At 45.5% G+C, this 19,332-nt stretch overlaps 1 protein-coding gene across 1 annotated transcript in view; it reads right to left on the bottom strand.

Moving 5' to 3' along the window:
- The window catches only part of FBXL2 (F-box and leucine rich repeat protein 2), a 403,194-nt gene extending 384,853 nt beyond the window's left edge, over positions 1–18,341 (bottom strand). The window contains exon 1 of the mRNA XM_069214254.1: positions 18,250–18,341. Coding sequence (XP_069070355.1) covers positions 18,250–18,252 — 3 coding nt within the window. The 5' untranslated portion in view covers positions 18,253–18,341. The remainder of the gene's footprint in view (positions 1–18,249) is intronic.
- Positions 18,342–19,332: the final 991 nt, after the last annotated feature.

Raw genomic sequence — 19,332 nt, forward strand, 5'->3', positions numbered from 1 at the left:
ACTGGGTGTAAATGGAGCCAAGAGAGAATGGGTAAAGATGTAGTTTGGTGGACCTATTGATGGACAGACAAATAAAGACTGGATGCAGGAGCAGGTACGGTGATACATGGTTGGATTGATGGGTATCTGGGTTTGTGGATGAAAGAACTTTCGAAGGGTGAATTGATGCATGAATCAATGGGTGCATGGTATGGGTACGTGGTGTTGGTCACTGTGTAAGGTGGGCACACACTATAAAACAAAATTGACAGTCTCTACACACATACATTTTGCAACATTGTGAAAAAAACACTGCTTTGTGTCCATGCTACAATGATGCCCCATCTTTGGTATTTCTGGCCCTATGACTATGTGGTGCCCGGAGTCGATTGCTTGCGGGGTGATGAGTTCTGGCATGGCATTGCAGAAGCTGGGGTGTGGTCCTGTTGGTCTATAGGTAAGGGTGCCTCTGATGGTGCTTTTTCCGTCTGTGTGGAGCTGAAAGTTGAGATGTTCCATTACCGGTGTCGGGTCGTCAGGGGATGTAACGCAGCGGATGGTGTCTCTGTAGATGGCGGCGATTCCTCCTCTGTGCTTGTTGGTTCAATCCCAGTGTGTTATTTTGTAACCTTCAGGGATGGTGGTGGCAATATTTGGTGCGGAGGTGGGTTGGTGCCAGGTTTCTGTGAGGAAGATGATGGCCGGAGTGAGGGAGGAGATCATGTCCCAGACCTCAGTGGAGTGTTTAACTAATGAAGGTGCGTTGAGTAGGATGCACTGGAGTTGTGTCATGGTGGTGCGCTGGTTGCTTCGGTGGTGAAAGTGTGGCAGCAGAGTTGGCAGGCGAACTGTCCTCTCGTGGGACGCGGGGATGAGGGGCAGCAGTGGTTGTTGGTGCATCTGGGGTCCAGGGCTAGAAGGTCAACAGCGGTGTATCTTCGTGGGGTGGAAGAGCCAGATGTTCTGGTGCTGGGCGCGGTTCAGAAGCAGACCAGTGCAGACAGGCTTGCCTTTGGTGCACCAGCTGCGCATCCGCTGCACACCCGCACTGCAGCCTCCATTAAGTAGGTCCTGAGAAGATGGAGAGGTGCTGGGAGGTGGTGGGCATGGCTAGGTGGGAGGCGAGAAAATGGATAAAAGGAATGAACAGAGAAAAAGGGAGGCAGAAAGAGGGAGAAAGCAGTGAAAACAAGGCAGAAGGCAGGAGAAAGCACTCAGAAAAACAGGGGGGAGGATGAGAATGTGGTGAGAACGAGGCAGCAAACAGGCAACAGCGATGTATCAGCAAAGAAGAGATGACTGAGACCAGCTCAAAAAAAGGTTTGCTATGCTAAAATCTATCTCTTCCCAGCATTCAGGAACAGAGTAATATATACTTTAAATCATAGTGTTTGTATTTTTCTAAGTCTTAGTCAATTGTTCATACTTGTTTCTGCCTACTTGTAGTTTGTGGCAGAAACGTGTGAAACCCATACGTGACCTTGGAAAACTACACATTTCTAGAAAGTAGACAGAATTTGGAATGCAGCAAGCAAGCAAGCAGTTATTTGGATAGATTACTCATGGTTTCTCCAAAGGAAATAATAATTTAAATCACCAAATATTAAAAAATAGAAATAGGTAGCAGCGTTTACATACGTAATTGTTTTACTCCAATGGCCAATTTATAAACGTAAAATATCATCATGCTAGTGAGACTCTACACTACTGGTCTCTGTGATTCATATACATAGCTTGTGATGGTTGTCCAAAAACAAGCAATACCCAGAGTGCAATCCTACATCTCTAGTTTTAACAGGGAGGGTGTTTATGATGTGGTCACTATTCATTTATGGGACAAAATGTAGACCTTTTTCCAAATGTATTTTAAACAGGAAAAGTACAGCAACTTATCAGAATATGTGAATGATCTCTTAAGAGCTGTGAAAAAATCTGGACTAGTAACACGAATCCAAATATTACTAGCATACAGCAATATTGTGTCTTCCCACCCAAAATAATACCATTAAAGTGCCTAACCAATGCATCTCTACAAATCCAGCTTGCCAGCAGTTCTAACACCAAGACTAAAGTACTGAAGCGGGGGCAACCTTCCCTCTTAATTCCTCTCAGCGGGACGGGGAGCAAAAGCATACCATTTACTCCAACTGTGGCTATGGGGGAGTCAAATAGAAACCTGCAGCATGTTCAGGGCCTAGTCCTGTTTTTTCAGCACCAGGAACATGAAGGGCCATTTCCCATAATTAAAGGCTTTTTGACATTGGAGATTAATTCTAGTTGCCCTGTCTGCCATAAAACGTGATTGGTTGAGGTATACCAATGTTTTTATCATTCTAATAATCATTTAGCAAGTACCTTGCACATTAATTGCACGTACACCACATTAATCAGGGAATCGGGAGATATGAGTCACGCATATCTTTAGGTTTGCCTTTCTAACGAATGAGAGTTAGAATAGCCATTGTAAGATCATATAACATTGTCTCTTCTTTCAACATTCCATAGAGAGACCTTGTCAGGGTGAAAGTCAAAAAGCGCAACTTTAAACTTGTTCTTTATTATGTTCATATCAGATTTCTATCTCAGACCAAACACTGGGACCGCCTCCACAAACGTCAACATTTCTCATTTACTCTGTATTTGCCTATTATAGTATAAAGCCCAGAAGTGCTCAGCAAATAGCCACACAAAATGATAGTCATATCTGGATATATAACTGTTGTTATCCCTGACTTTGGAAATCCCCATATCCTCTAATGTTTTCCTGGACTATCAGGACAGCAAAATCCTAGCTTTATTTAACATTTTAGAGGTCTCTGGGAGTTTATAAATGGTGTCCTAAACACACTGTCCACTACATGCCTGTTTTGCTATCTCTGAACCTCTGTGACCACTTTTATTGGAGTCCCTGACAGGCTGAATCAGTTACTTTTATTTTATTCTTTCTTTTCACCTGTCACCAACACAATAGTTTTGACATCCACCTGCATTTTAATATTCCTCCCAAAAAGTGGCTTCTTAATTAACAGTTCTGGTGTTTTCTACTAAGTAGTGTTCAGGGCATTATCTCTGTTGTGGAGAAGTGATTTTTGTTAGACTTGGCATCCTTGGCTTGGTCTCCCCTAACTTTTTGCCTCTGCATTTTGCTGTTTATGATATTCTGGGCACTGCAAACAAATGCTAAAGTGCAGGTGCTCCTGTGTAAAATGTATGTATAATTGGCTACCCATGATTGACATATTTGATTTACTGGTAAGTCCCTCGTAGAGTGCACTAGAGGTGCCCAGGGCCTGTAATTCAAATGCTACAAGTGGGCATGCAGCACTGGTTGTGCCAACCACATTAGTAGCCTTGTAAACATGGCTCAGACCTTCCACTGTAGTCTCTGTGTGTACAGTTTTAAACTGCCAATTTGACTTGGCAAGTGTACCCACTTGCCAGGCCTAAATCTTCCCATTTTATGTGTGTAAGGCACCCCCAAGGAAGGCCCTAGGAAGCCCCATGGGCAGGCTGCAGTGTATGTTAAATGTGGGACATGTACTTATGTGTTTTACGTGTCCTGATAGGGAAATACTGGCAAATTTGGTTTTTCACTGTTGCAAGGCCTCTCTCTCTCATAGGTTAACATGGGGGATGCCTTCAAACATTATTAAAGTGCAGATTCCCTTTGAGAGCAGATAGAAAAGTGTAGTTTGGGGTCTCTGAGCTCACAATTCAAAAATACATCTTTTAGTGAAGTTGGCTTTTGGATTGTGAGTTTGAAAATGCCACTTTTAGAAAGTAGGCATTTTCTTGCTTAAACCATTCTGTGACTCTGCCTGTTTGTGGATTCCCTGTCTGGGGCAGTTTGACAGTTGGGCTGTTTCAACCTCTCCTCTAGACAGTGCCACAAAGGGGTTGGGATGTAGTCTGAATATCCTGATGAGCCATCTGTGCTAGGAGGGCAGGGAAGAGTGGTCACTCACACGTGAAAGGGCTTTGCTTGCCCTCACACAATGTAGTCTCCATAGTCTCCAACCTTCTGGTGTGTGGCTGGGGCTGGGCCTGGACAAGAAAGGATCTCACAGACACTTGAGACTTTGCTTTGAAGTTTGCCAACTTCAAAGGCAGAAAGGGGTTTGAGTATTGGACCCCAACTCCTTGATAATCAGATTACTTCAAGGATTCAAGAGGAACCTCTGCCTGGAGAAGAACTGAGCAGTGCTGCCCTGGCCTGTGACTGTGCTGTGTTGGGCTATCCTGCAGTTGCTGCTTCTACCTGTGCAAGGGGACAGCGACTGGACTTTGTTGTGGATTCCTGCTTCAGAGGTACCTCCAAGGGCTTGGAGTAGAGCTTGCCTCCTGTTTTGAAGCCTCAGGGACAGCAAAGGCTTCACTATCCAGTTCTGAGTCTGCCTGCTGTGGACTCTAGCTTGTAAGAAGGTACCAGGCCAGTTCCTGCCCCCCAGAAGTGAAATTCTGGAGAAAAACCTGTCTAAAGATGCCAGACAACGCCGTGCGACTTCGTAAAGGACGCCGCTGCCCAGAACTGTGACGCCTCCTGCCCCAAGGCCGTGGACCTCGCAGAAGTGTGACGACCCTGTAGGTTTTGCGTTGCCGCAGTAGCTGATCCCGCCTGACTTCGCTGACTTCGGAGTGTCATAAGTCTGATGTCCATGACATCCAACACAATCTCAGCGCCTGCAGCCCTATGACAATATTGCGACCCCATGAGGTTGCCCCGCAGCATCGTGACTTTGCCAGACTTCGTACCTGTCGGAACGAAGGGACTGACTTCGCAACCGACGCCGCTTCACCTCCACCGCTCTGCAATGAGGATCCAAGGCTGCTGCTCTTCTGCCCCATAGTACCAGAACCGATGCTGCATCAGATCCAGCGGTGTCTCACTCCCAGACACCGTGCACCGGCCTGCTTTCTACTTGTTTGCTAAGAAACTGTAGCTGGGGGTCGAACTAGACTATAAACAGAGCCATTGGCATTGCATTGTAGGAAACAACTCCGTCACAATGCCGCTTAATACCAACTTGCAGCATTTGTGCCTCTAGGCACTATTTTTGTGCTTTTAAGTGCTAAACTCATATTTTTAACTGTGTGTTGTGGATTTTTGTTGTATTTGGTCTTGTTTATTTAGATAAAGTAATAACTATTTTTCTAAACCTGTGTTGTGTCATTTTGTAGTGGTTCACTGGGTGTGTTTGTACAAATACTTAACACATTATCTCTGAAGTTAAGCCTGCCTGCTCGTGCCAAGCTACCAAGAGGGTGAGCGGGGGTTAACTGACTGTGATCTTCCTTTACCATGACTACAGTGAGGGTCCTTCCTAGGACACGGGGTAACCTGACTGCCCACCAAAGACCCCATTTCTAACAATTTTCTATTTGAAAGATGGTATGGTCTATCTCTTCTGACTCCCTCTTCATATGAAATATAAATAAATGTATCAACACTTTTTCGCCATCAGAGCTCCCAGCGGATGTTACTCTTGGGTATCCACCTAAATCATGCTTATCACCAACTGAATGAACTTTTTCACCAATATCTCTACTCCTCTTGACCCTGATAAGAAGTCTGCAGGAGCTACCAATTTGCCTTTATTCTCAGAAATTCCCCTGCACCAGAAACAGAGCCCACCATACAATCTGCCTGTGACCTACTGCTGGCCTGTCATTGTATCTGGTGACAAAACTTCCCCTGTATGTCCTCAAACTTTCAGTGGCTCTATGTTTGTTGGGAGAAGGCTTCTCCCAGCCCCGTGTTCATCATATCATCTTCTGGTCTCACAAACTGCCATGTCTTCCTCTTGGTAATCAATCAGAGAGTGAAATGATGCTCGTGTCGCAATAATGTACAATTTGTAGGAATACTAGAAAAATCACAAGGACCAATAATAGAACTGTTCATTGAGGGTTGGATCAAAAAAGTGCTCAAGCGGCACTGAACATTCTTCTCAGGTGGAATCGCATGCCGCTTGTGCACTTTTTTGATCCAACCCTCAATGAACAGTTCTATAATTGGTCCTTGTGATATTTCTAGTGTTCCTTAAAATTGTACATTATTGCGACAAGAGCATCATATCACACCCTCCCCCTGTTGTTGCAAGACCAGAGAAACCCTGAATAATTGTTTCACATATGACCCTAACATGTTTTACATTTGTTGTTAAATCAAAGAAGAGTGCCTTTTTACTAATACTGTTGCATTCATGTTTTTTAAGGTCTATGCACAGGAGATTCACTTCCTCACTAAAAAATAAAACTCTAGCTGAAACAACACTTATTGCTGCCCTACCAACATATTTTCGCCCATCTTGACACAGACACATTCTGGATTAACCCCCAAGCACTACTGCACAGTGCTGCCTAAGCACTGCAAGTTCACCTTTGCAGCAGCTGGCCTGTGTTTAGTATTTTTTGTAGACTGTAGTGCCTATGAAGTCTCCTGATTAAGTTTTATACTAAACCCTCCTATTATGCAACTGTGACTTGTTCCTTCTAGTTTTGGTTTCTTAGCTCTCATTCTGGTATATTTATCAGTTGAGGTTTTCCAGATATGATCCACCACATTGAATTCATAGCCAGGCACACTAGGATGGAGAGCACGCATACATTGGCACTCAGTCACTGAGAGTCACTTTGGGTTTATGTGCACATTAATTGCCCCAGCAAGTTCAGTAATTGTGCACACTGGCAGTGTCACTCATTTAATTAAACTGTATATGTTCTGCATGTATCACTGGTCATTCCTCACTCTTGGTAGTCCCTAAGCTCTTTGTCTCACTTCAGGCCTCATTTTAACCCTATGCCCACATCTTATGCATTGCACTTTAGAGTGCCATCTTACTGTGTTATATTTCAGAATAGAAAGAGGAGGTACTTGGAGTCTAAGCAAAGGCATGTGCCAATTGCCTCCTCCTTCACCAAGACACCCATGGCAACCCACACAATACTGAGCCTCACCTCTTCCCTGCCACCGCTCTGCTTTCAGAGTGCTGATTTATGCCTGTCAGGGACAACTCTGGTTCTCGGCCTTCCTTCTCTACAACCTGCAGACACTCTATCTCGGTCCTCTGCTGAACTGTTTAGTTGTCTCTCCCAGGAGAATCATGCAGACAGGCACACCGAAAGCAGCAAGACTCTACCTTCTTTCAGACCGTGGTCAGCTGTTTGGATTCTGACACCTCAGAAAAATACTTTCTATACGATATAGGCAGGGCCACTGGAAACATAAGCCACAGATGACCAAATTATATGGCAAAAGTGATTACATTATGGAGCATGAAAAGGCAAATTATGAGACATAATGCAAATTATTTTGAGATAACATTACTGCATTATTGTCACCTTTACACATGTTAATACTGTTATGGTGAAGGTTTTTCCTCAATAGTACCGATTTAACCTCAAATTAAAGCAATAACCAACGGAAAAGTGGTCAGTCAACCTTTGTGAAGAGCCTTCCACTGCAACAGGTCACTATTTTTCAATTAACTTTCGATCCATTTGAGCTGGAAACTTTTTTTGTTATTAGTGTCTGCCAATTATGCAGCAGATGATAGACTATGTGGCAAATTCTGCGAAAATGATGTGGAAAGGGCAGCTGCAGCAAAATTGCATAATTCCACTTACCTTGCATATAAAGGATAGCTTGCTGCAGATGCCCTTTTTAGGTGATCCCTCAATCTATTGAGAAGGATTGTTTCCAGATGAAGTGGCGAGAGTACAGAGCTCAGCAAGAATGCAATCCTCTTGCTATGTGCATAGTCAAACCAAACTGTGGTTATTCTTAGCATACTGGGGGTACTCACTGTGGTGGTGACAGCCACCCTTCATAAAATACTGTTCTTGGCATACAGGAGGACCTTTCTTGGCAAGTTGCGGGCATCCACACAATGGTGATGCCCACTGTTGCTATAATACTGGCCCCAAGCATAATGACAGTAATTATTGGCATATTGTGGACATCCATGCCCCATCACTGGTACCAACACTGGTTTTGCTACAAAGGTTGTAATAATTGAACTACTGTGGCCATGCATGGCATGAAAATGTTCAACAATGGAATAATGGTGTCCTCAGCAAAATTGTGAGTGTTTACATACTGTGTGCATCCATGACCGTAGACAGTGATAAATGGGCATGAAAGGAATTATCTATTCATTTGTGGAAGCAGTACATTATAACAGTACATTACAGCCCCAGTCGCCCAAGTCAGGCTTCTAGGTAATGCAAAGCCAATCTTAACCCTGGAAATAGCAAAAACTTAATGCAAGGGAATCCTTAAAGACTGAAAACACGCTATGCTCCTCAAAACATCTGGCATACTAAGGTTTCCCAAAACCAATTGACACAAAATGTGAGCAAAGATCAGTGACTCCCCCGAGTTCCTCAAACCTAGTGTAGTCCTAGCTTAGTCACTATATACTGACACACTGTACTTCCCACAGTTACCAAGAAGACTTAGTCAAGGTGCTTAACAAACATCGACCATAGTGGACAAGACAGGGTTGCCTCCATTCTTAAAAAGTAATACCAGCTATTTGTTTACATTTTGCTATTCTAGAACAGCCAAAAGCTGGTAGATGAAAAACTATTTGTGTATTGGCTCTAATATTCACCATGAAGAATTAGACAGTTCTAGGGGACGGAGTTTCTCTATCCTGAAGATGGCGGCTTTCTAGGCGAGCTCCTTCGGCCACAAAACTATCCCGCAGAATTCTGGTGCCGTTTCCCGCATGGCAATGTGAGAATAAATACAGTATGTTTTACTACTGGCCCTGCCACCACAACATTGAGGCTGTCTCGCCTGCTTGACCCTTGGGAGGGAGATGCAGTCCACTGCGCCACTGATCACAATATGGCTGTTGCATTTCACTTGTGAGTCCTGCTGAGTGTGGAGAAAGGGGGAGTGGAGTGTTGGTGCCTACCAAGGCTGCGAAGAAGCCTCTGGGCTCCGCGCTGCCCCTCACTGCAGAGCTGCACAGTGCTGCCACCCTACCAAGACCCTGAGCCGTGCAGAAGAACGCACCCACCCCTACCTAACTGGGCCGAGTTCGAGGACTGTCCCCAAAGTCAACTGACGTCCTGCTACGTGGGTTGGCACTGGGACGGGCAGACTGCGGTCTAGGCAGCATCTGTACTGCTCCAGTGAAGCAGAGGTATTCTGGGTGCCAGGCATCCACAGCGCGGGCTTCGCCGAGACCTGCTGATGACTCACAATGGCAAGGGTGGCCCTAAAACCTACTGGGGCATTTCCGCACAGACCTGCAGCAGTAGACCATGACACCATTAACCTCTTTCTGGCCACAGCAATGTAGGAGGCTGGCCTGGTTTGTAGTGGGTACCTATCATACTTACACCATATACCAGATCCAGTTATTCCTTATTAATGTAGTGTAGGCAGTGTTTAGAAGCCAGACTTTCTAGAGGTAGCTGTGGATGAGCAGCCAAGGCTTATCTAGGAGAAATGCAAAGCTCATGCAATACCCCTGTAGTCACACAGTACTCACACACATGAAAGAAAATACTCAGTGTTACAGGTATTTTGGTGACACAAATACCAAAAACACCATAGAGACTATCCTCCCTTAGGAGGTAAGTAATACACAAATGATATACACTAGTATGAAAAAACAGGTGTAAAAACGGTGCAATTAATGAAAATCACAATAGTTAGAAATGGGCTTGGGGAACACAAACCATATACTAAGAAAGTGGAATGCGAATGTCGGTTTCCCACCTTGGCAAGTGTAGTGTGTAGAGGGGAGCTGGGAGTACTAGAAAACCCCAAAGGTAATTACTGGAACCCACCCCAGTGCCCAGGAAAGCAGGAGTAAAAAACACAGTAACTTTCCCAGAACACCCACAGAAACTAGATAGAAGATTATGCAAGAACCAGAAGAGGTTGCAAGCCACCAACAGTGGATTCCTGGCCCTAAAGACCAGTGGAAGAAGATGACCAAGTCCAAGAAGCACAGAAGGGTCCAGGGAGAACAGGAGCCCCTGCTAACCCGGATGAAGGTGCAAAAGAAGAACCACCAGTGAAGAAGAACAGTCAGTATTGCACCCAAGAAGACGGAGTCAGGTTCCTGGTTGGTGCAAGTGATGTCCCACGCCAGATGGAGGATTGCAGTCTGGTTTGCGTCGCTGGAGTCCGCCAACAAGCCTTGGCACATGCAAAGCTCGCGGTTAGTGGAAAATGGCGCTGCCCGGGACCAGGAGCATTATGACAAAGGCTCCCACGCAGCCACAGAATCACTCAGGAAGCTGTGCATCGCAGGATAGAGTGCTGGAGGCTGGAGCTGCAAGATGCACATAGAACTTCATGGAAGGATGCCAACAAGCCTTGGCAACTGCAAAACACGTGGTGCATGGGGGTACTGACTTGCGTGGGAAGGCAAGCTCTTACTTCCGTCAAAGTTGGACAGTAGGACGTCAGGACCACTTCAGTCCACTACCTGTGATGCAGGATCCATGCAGCTCAGTAGGAGAGGGGATCCACGCAGCCAGTAGTCATTGCAGTAGGTGGCTGCTGAAACAGGAGAGTGACTCCTTCACCCCAAGGGAGATTCCTTCGCTCTAATGGTGCAAGCTGAAGACGGGCTGAGCTCAGGGGATGTACAACCAGGAAACAGTTGCAGTTGCTGATAGGAGCTGAAGATGCAATGTTGCAGAAGGCTTCTTGCTTCTTTGTTGCAGTTTGTAGAGTTGCTGTAGGGTCCAGATGCAGTTTCTTCAGTCAGAAGTTGAAGTGGAGGATGCAGAGGATTCCTGCTGGAGTCTTGCAATCCGAATCTGAAAAACCACCCAAAGGAGAGACCCTAAATAGCCCTGGAAGGGGGATTGGTCAGCTAAACAGGTAAGCAGATCACCTGCTGGCATTGGCCTCTCAGATGCTCACAGAGTTCCCTGCCAATTTGGAATCCAAGATAGCAAAACCCACGGTCCCTCTGGAGGAGCTCTGAGCACCCCCCTTGGGGTGGAGATGGGCAGGCAGCTGGGGCTGCCTGGAAAACCTCAGAAGGCTGCAATTGCAATACTGGGGGTCCTCTAAGGAGCCTTCAGAGTGCATTGATTCATACAACCAATGCTTGCAAAAGCCTTGTGGTATGATTCCAATATGCTTTATACCAAACATGCCTATGTTCGGAGTTACCATTATGTAGCTTGACATAGGTAGCGACCTATGTCCAGTACACACGTAAAATGGCACCCCCGCACTCACGAAGTCCGGGGAAAAGGTCCTGGAGGTCATGGGGCACCTCTGCTAGTAGAGGGGTGCCCTCACACACAGGTACTTTGCACCCTGCCCTCAGGGCGGGAGGGCCTGCTACAGGGGTGACTTATAAGTGACCTGGTGCAGTATGAATGGAAGTGAAAGGGTGCTTGCACCTTTTCACACAGGCTGCAATGGCAGTCCTGCAGAAGCCTTTGCATGGGCTCCCTATGGGTAGCAAAATATATGCAGCAGCCCATAGGGATCCCCTGGAGCCCCAATGCCTTGTGTACCTAGGTACCATATACTAGGGACTTATAAGGGGTCACTAGTATGCCAATTATGGGTGAAATACTGTGTTAACAGTTACCAACAACCAGTTTTAGAAGGAGAAAGCATAACTACTGGATTCCTGATTAGCAGGGTCCCAGTAGACACAGTCAAACACACTGACAAACAGGCCAACATTGGGGGTAACCAAGCTAGAAAGAGGCTACTTTCCTACAAGCATGAGAAGAAAAACCAAGTGGCTCTTTTCAGGTGACTGTGGGACTGGCTGCAGGGATGCCACAGCCCAATTTCAGTAAGGTGTTGCAGGATGTGTTGGATGCCCTACTCAAGCATGTGCACAGGTACATCATATTCCCACAACGTGCAGAATTGCCACTGTCAAAGCAGCCATCTACAATATATCAAATGTCCCACATGTAATAGGAGCCATTGATGGGACTCACATCACCTTGGTACCTCTGAGGGCAAATGAACAGGTCTACAGAAACTGAAAGAGTACATATTTGCTCAATGTACAAGTGATGTGTCATGCAGATGAGTACATAACACATGTAAACGTAAAATTCCCTTCATCAGTACATGATTCTTATGTCCTGAGGAACAGCAGTGTCCCCAGAGAGCTGATCAGAGGCAGGAAATGGGCGTAGTTGTGAGACTGGTAGGTGCCCCTCAACAGCAGTGTGGTGAGCTGGAGGGGCTGCCGCAGACAAACTGTGTAAAAGTACTATCAGAGAGCTGCACACCACAGCCACTGACTAATCTCAAAGGTGGCCACTGCTTTGGTGAGGTGCAGATCTGACCCCAGGATAACACAAGCTTAATGATGCTGTCTCTTAGCCAGGGGCAAATCAGACAAGTCTCAAACCAAACAGCAGTTTGATCTGCGCAAAACTACCAGGCGCCAGGATAATGTCTCCACAATGGCAGAAGAGTCGACTGGCGGGGTCAGCCGGAGAGTAGTAATGACCTGCCGCTCATACTGACAGAGATGTAGTGCAGTCTCACCAAAGTTGATGGGGAGATTAACACCCTATCCTTCAGAATGGACAGAATGTCAGAGCATCTGGATAAACAAACTGAACGCCTAGACAAGGTGGAGAGACAGGTGTCAATGGTCAAGGATGAACAGGTGTCCATCTAAGTGTCTCATAAGAAACTGGACAAGGCGCTTGCGGTGCTGCAAGTCAAGGAGGAAGACCTTGAGGCAAGATCGAAGAACCTGTGGTTTGCGAGACTGCACTCTTCGATGGGTATTCAGGCTTACGTATTAACTGGGACAAATGATTAATATTCCCTCTACACCCGCTACAACACTTGTGGAAATTGAATTTTCCTTACAGTGGACTGCGGACTCGGTGAAGTACTTGGGTACATAAGTCCACACTGACCCATTGGTGGTACTGCTGGATAACTAAGAAAGAGTGATTAATAGGTTAATGGATGCTATTGATGGTTGGATTAAGCTCCTGTTGCTTCTGAGCAGGCATGCAGCCATAATGAAGATGGTGGTACTGTCCCCATTCTTGTTCCTTTTCAATTCTCTTCCCAAGAGACTTTTTTTTGCACTCTGCAGATACTGCTGACACAACCTGCCTGGGAAGGCAAACAGCTGCGGGTCAGTTGAGATACATAAATAGAAAAGAAAGGGATTGAACGTCCTCGATCTGGAGGTCTACTACAGAGCTGCAAAAAGCATCTTTGCACATTACTGGTTGCATGGCCTGAATGACTTCCCACATCTGTGGAGAGAAAAAAGACTCAGCCTTCCTGCATCAGCTCCCTAATAAACTGCTAGATAAGCCAGTGCACCATTATAATACGGTTTATTTGATAAACACAACTGTGTATTTCTGGAGGAGGCTGGTCGAATTGCAGAACTGACTACTCCTATATTCACTGCTACTGCCAGTAGATTGGTGTATGTGGTTTCCAAAGGGGCAAAGAGTAGGGAGCGGCAGGGGTATTGCATGGCATGCACTTGCAGTGCATGGGCGACTATTTCCAGAATGGGACACTGTGTAGCTGGGTACAGGTATGTGCACCGAATGGCAATCACACTGCGTTGGACATTTTCCAGTATTTTAGGCTACAGCACACCATGTGGGAGCTGTTGGGTGAGGAATTGAGGGAATCCAGTGAGCTACCAGTTCTGACATACTTGAACAAAATTAAACACACCATCACGAAACTCTACAAGTACTTGCTGAGCGTGCAGCAGTTGGGAGTCAACAAGGCGAGGCTAGATTGGCAAGATGAACTAGTGTGGCTATAAATGGCAGACAACAGACACACTGCTTTTTGGTTATCAAGACAGTATCCCTTAACAGTAGGCATCGGCTGATACACTTCAAATGCCTTAATAGGGTATTCTATACCCCTGGCCGCCTGTTGTTCTATGTTGGCCTGTTCTATGGTTTGAGTGATAGTCCAGGATGCCATAGTTGCGTTTCTGGAGAGGCAGCGTTTGCTCACGTAGTGTGGTACTGCTTCAGAGTTTGGCACTACTAGGAGAATATATTTCGAGAGTTGTGGGGGATAACAGAGGAGCAGATTGAGCCGACTCCCCACCTGGAGCTGTTAGGCTACAACAAAGGGATCCCAAATATCCATAGAGGTTAGCAGCAATAGGTCTCCTCCTGGCAAAGCGCAGAACTGCAATGCGATGGGTGAAGGGGCCACTCCCCATGGTAAAGGAGTGGCACGTAGATGTGGCGTATTTTGAGACTATGTCAGATGCATATAACTAGTTAATACCAGTTAGAAGCAGAACATGAGGCATTTGGGCACCATACCAGGAGTTCCTAACCAGAACTAAGAATGAAGTGGATGAGAGTTCTGAGGGGGTGTAACCACTCGCGGTGGGGTGCAGAACTGGGTGTGATGACCTTAAGTGCCGTGTGTGACACAATGGGAGGCTGCGGATGGACAGCAGGAATGGGATAAACGGCGAGCTTGCGCTGCCTACTAGGTCTAGGCTCAAGATGCACTCTTAATCCCTGTTAGACTTGGCATCCTTGGCGTGGTCTCCCCTAACTTTTTGGCTCTGTTTCCCAGGTTGTTGATGTATGCTGGACTCTGTTTTTGTTACTCTGGGCACTTTACCACTGCTATCCAGTGCTAAAGTGCAAGTGCTCCTATATAAAATGTGTATGTAGTTGGTTCTCCATAATTAGCATATTTGATTTACGGGTATGTCCCTAGTACAGTGCACTAGAGGTGCCTAGGGCCTGCAGCACTGGTTGTGCCATCCACATGAGTAGCCCTGTAATCATGTCTCAGACCTGACGCTGCAGTGTCTGTGTGTGCAGTTTTAAACTGTAAATTCGACTTGGCAAGTGTACCCACTTGCCAGGCCTAAACCTTCCCTTTTCCTACATGTGAGACACCCCTAAGGTACACCCTAGGTAGCCCCATGGGCAGGGTGCAGTGTATGTTTAAAGGTAGGACATATACTAATGTGTTTTATATGTCCTAACAGTGAAATACTGCCAAATTCGTTTTTCACTGTTGCAAGGCCTATCTCTCCATAGGTTAACATGGGGGCTACCTTTAAAAATTATTAAAGCGTAGATTCCCTTTGGGAGCAGATAGACATACATGTGGAGTTTGGGGTCTCTAAGCTCACAATTTAAAAATACATATTTTAGTAAAGTTGATTTTAAGATTGTGTGTTTGAAAATGCCACTTTTAGAAAAAGTGAGCATTTTCTTGCTTAAACCATTCTGTGACTCTGCCCGTTTGTGGATTCTCTGTCTTGGTCAGTTTGACAGTTGGGCTGTTTGCACCTATCTCTAGGCAGTGACACAAAGGGAGCTGGGGTGTAGCCTGCATATCCCGATGAGCCATCTGTGCTAGAAGGGAGGGGAGGAGTGGTCACTTACACCTGAAAGGGCGGTGCCTGCCCTCACACAATGCAGTCTCCAACCCCCTGGTGTGCCTCTGGGGCCTGGCCTGGGCTAGGCAGGATTTCACAAACAAGAGAGACTTTCCTTTGAAGTAACCCTACTTCAAATGGCAAAATAGGTATAAGAAGGGCACCCAAAACCACAGACTTTAGATCACTTCTGGAAATCAAGAGGAACCTCTGCCTGGAGAAGAGCTGAAGAGCTGAGGAAGAAGAGCTGCCCGGCCTGTGACTGTGCTTTGTGAAGCTATCCTGCAGTTGCTGCTTCTGCTTGTGCAAGGGGACAAAGACAGGACTTTGTTGTGAGTTCCTGCTTGTGAAGAAATCTCCAAGGGCTTGTCCTGAGCTTGCCTCCTGTTGTTGAAGTCTCACGGCCATCAGAGACTTCCCATGCCAACACCTGGACTCTCTGCTGAGACTCCTGCCCTGCCAAGTGGTGCCCTATCCAGTTCCTGGGGCCTCGACAGGTGAAGCTGGCAGACCAAGGTTGGAAATCCACGCACAAACCGCAGTGCGGGGAAATTTTTGATGCAACCTCCAAAGCGCGGCTGAAATACGACACGCCGCCGGCTTTGGGGCTGAAATTGATGCTCCACCTGCAAAACGGCTGGAAAATCGACGCACGCAGCTAGAGAAAAGACACACGGCATCGCTGACGGAGGCTGCAATGATGCAACATCGCTGGGCATGGAAAAACTACGCAAGCCTGCATGGACCCGAGGTGTTTTGTCTGGATCGACGCATCATTCTCCTGCAGGGAAAAAAAACGACGCACGCCGATCTGACCAGAGAAGGAGTAACGACGCACGAGCTTGCTTGCGGGTGAGAAATCGATGCACAGCTTACCTTTTTCGATGCACACTCGCCCGTGCGTGTTATTTTAACCGACCTAGGTACTTTTCAACGCGGACAGTGTCAGCATTGTTTTTTTAAAGGATTTAAAGACTGTTTTTGGTTTTTAATTGATAACTTGACTTGTGTATGTTGTATTTTTGTTGTTTTGGTCTTGTTTTGTTTAGATAAACACTTCCTATTTTTCTAAACCTGTGTTGTATAATTTTGTACTGTTTTCATTGAGTTACTGTGTGTGTTGGTACAAATACTTTACGCCTAGCTCTCTGAAGTTAAGCCTGCCTGCTCGTGCCAAGCTACCAAGGGGGTGAGCGGGGGTTAGCTGAGGGCGATTCTCCTTTACCCTGACTAGAGTGAGGGTCCTTGCTTGGACAGGGGGTAACCTGACTGCCAACCAAAGACCCCATTTCTAACAATCCCCCTTTCCGTGGACTAAGTTGCGTGAAGAATGGGCATCCAACCATGCAATACCACGTTGCCAACTGAATAGACACCATGTATTGATTTATGTATGACCTGTACAGATTGGAGTCATGTAATTGCTTCTCCTTTTGTGTTCTGTAAATGCAACAACTGAACAAGCGGTCACTGGATTTTGTTCGGTTGTATCAAAATTTAAAATTAAGCATTAAAAAAAGAATTAGATAGCTCTCAAATACTTTCTAACTGATTTATTTCATTGTTTGCTGTTTTAGGTTTATGTTTCAGAAGGGGGAAAAAAACTGATTTCACTGCTTTTCCCAATATTTTTAGTGGCCTTGACTTAAAAAACAGGCCTCTCTGGTAAATAAAAACGGCAAAGTGGCAACTCCATAAACAGTGTCAACAGCCAATATCAGCTAACACAATTCCGTGCTTATTGAATGACATTATGATGAATGAGCTGTCGCCCAGCAGCTGTTTGCAGTGACAGAAATGCACTTATGCACTACAATATTTTGCAGGGTACGACGACCAAACCTGGAATTAATCAACTGCAAAGTCTAACCATGGGCACTGGGAGTAGGGGTCGGGAGGTGCTGCACCACTCACAAAATAACTTTGCAGGAAGTCAGGGGGACAATAAGCAGCAGAGACCTTTAAATGTTATTTTTAACATGCTGCATTTGATGTGCATTCGAAGGCAGAGGTGAAATGTCTGGCAAAGCCTAATGATAGAGTGCTGCTTATTCTTATAACATGGAGTTTGTTGCTTATTTTACCTTTCTCTAACTGCAAGGTGAGAGAAAACAGTAGTGAACCAAGTAACAACCTGGCTGGGGTACGGAGAGCACCAAGAAATGGCTGTAGGATGTAAATTGTTTCCTAACAGATAATATAATCCAAATAATTATAAATGAGCGATATAAATATTTCAAATTATATTAGCGGTAAGGAAAGTGTAAATGAGGCGTGTTGTCTCTTTGCAATTCTGAAGCGGAAACAAATATTGTATCATGACAGAAACAAAATGGACAAGTTAATGCCTGTTATCATATATCTTTAGTAGTAAAACTGCGTGTCTGATGCACATTTGGTGGCCATTTCAAGAGGCCATTTTAAATGTGTTCTTTGTGTAATTGTAGTACCCTACCACAAAATGCTCTAGTAACATATTCCGGTCAGTGAGCTCAAAAATGCACCACGGGACACACACTGCTCCACTACCACTCTCCTGCTAAGGTGCAAGGCTCAGCTTCTGCACTTGGTCCTTGTAACGCTTGGATTTTTCGCTATTCATGACTTCACTGTTGTAACATAGAAGACAGCACTCCCACTCTTAAGACTGTTCCATATCCAAGTGTGAGAATATGTACAGACCAGTGGTAAGTAATGGGCGTGTGTCCTGAAGCAGAAAGGTGAGGGGATATCAGTCCTCCCAGTGACACACTCATGAAGGATGATGGGTGCAGACTGAAAAATAAACACCAAGAGAGATGGACCGCAGTTCCCCCTGGGATGGAGTCGGAGTTAAGATCGGGCCATGCAGCAAACACTGTCGCAGGAGGAGGATGAACGAGGAAGCACTCACCATAGCGGAGCAGCCGCAGCCAACGCCCGGCGATACTCATCAGCTGTGGATGGCGACTGTCACGGGCAAATCGAGGTGGAGAATCAGGGGCGGAGCCTCCCGGCCAGGAGGGGCGCCTATTGGTGAATTCCGAATGGTCAAGTGACAGGAAGAGCAAGGAAAACCAATCGCGAGAAAGCTGCTGCAGTCCAGGTACTGAGTGTTTGTGTTGTGCGTGTAAGAGACTCCTTATTCATACACAGAGCGTAAAACTTCAGATAAATAGGAAGCTTTAACAACATATCCTGTCTAATGCGTGTTACCTGTGCAGAAATATGTCGAAATGTCACCCCAGACAAAATAGGTAATTGTCAATGTTGTTAAGGTTCCGATTCTTGAGATTTATTTACCTTAAAATCATTAGGAATGACTAAAGCAAAAGGCGCACAACAGAAGACAAAAAACTATCCTTTCCTTCTGTTACGTAAAAGAAAGCTGTCTGTGATGGTAGCGAAATTATACAACTGTGTCTTGAACAATACTGAATAACTCTACTGAAGTGACTTATTTGGAGCATCTGATCAGCGTACAACACTGACACACATTTCTGTACTAGTTTGACATGTTATTTGTAACACATATGAAAAGATGCACCCCTTAAGATGAAGGCATATCCACCATAGCCGCCACATTTTAAGATTACGTATGGGAAGTCTCCATGGTTTCAATGTACCTATGAGTGGCATTCTACATCCAAATATGTGACAATCATAATGACCAAGCAATAAGGTCCATGGAGAGATTCACAAATTACTCCTAACTGACCAATGAGAAGCTCTAAAGGACCTTGAAACCACTGCAAAACCCTAAAATGGAAAGTCATCTATCTACTTAGTAATAAATTCATTTTTTGAAGAAATCTGTGTTCCGACTGTAGTGTCTTTGATATCATGCGCACTAGCACCCTTGTGGTCCCTGATGGACTCTAGACAGGAATTACATAATCTGATGGGAGATGTTAAGGTGTGGTTATGAAAGTTATGATGTAATGAGTGCAGAGCACAAAAGTATGTTGAAGAATAAAGACAATGGCTTTGGTTACAG

Source organism: Pleurodeles waltl, chromosome 2_1, assembly GCF_031143425.1.
Source record: "Pleurodeles waltl isolate 20211129_DDA chromosome 2_1, aPleWal1.hap1.20221129, whole genome shotgun sequence".
Lineage (NCBI taxonomy): Eukaryota > Metazoa > Chordata > Amphibia > Caudata > Salamandridae > Pleurodeles > Pleurodeles waltl.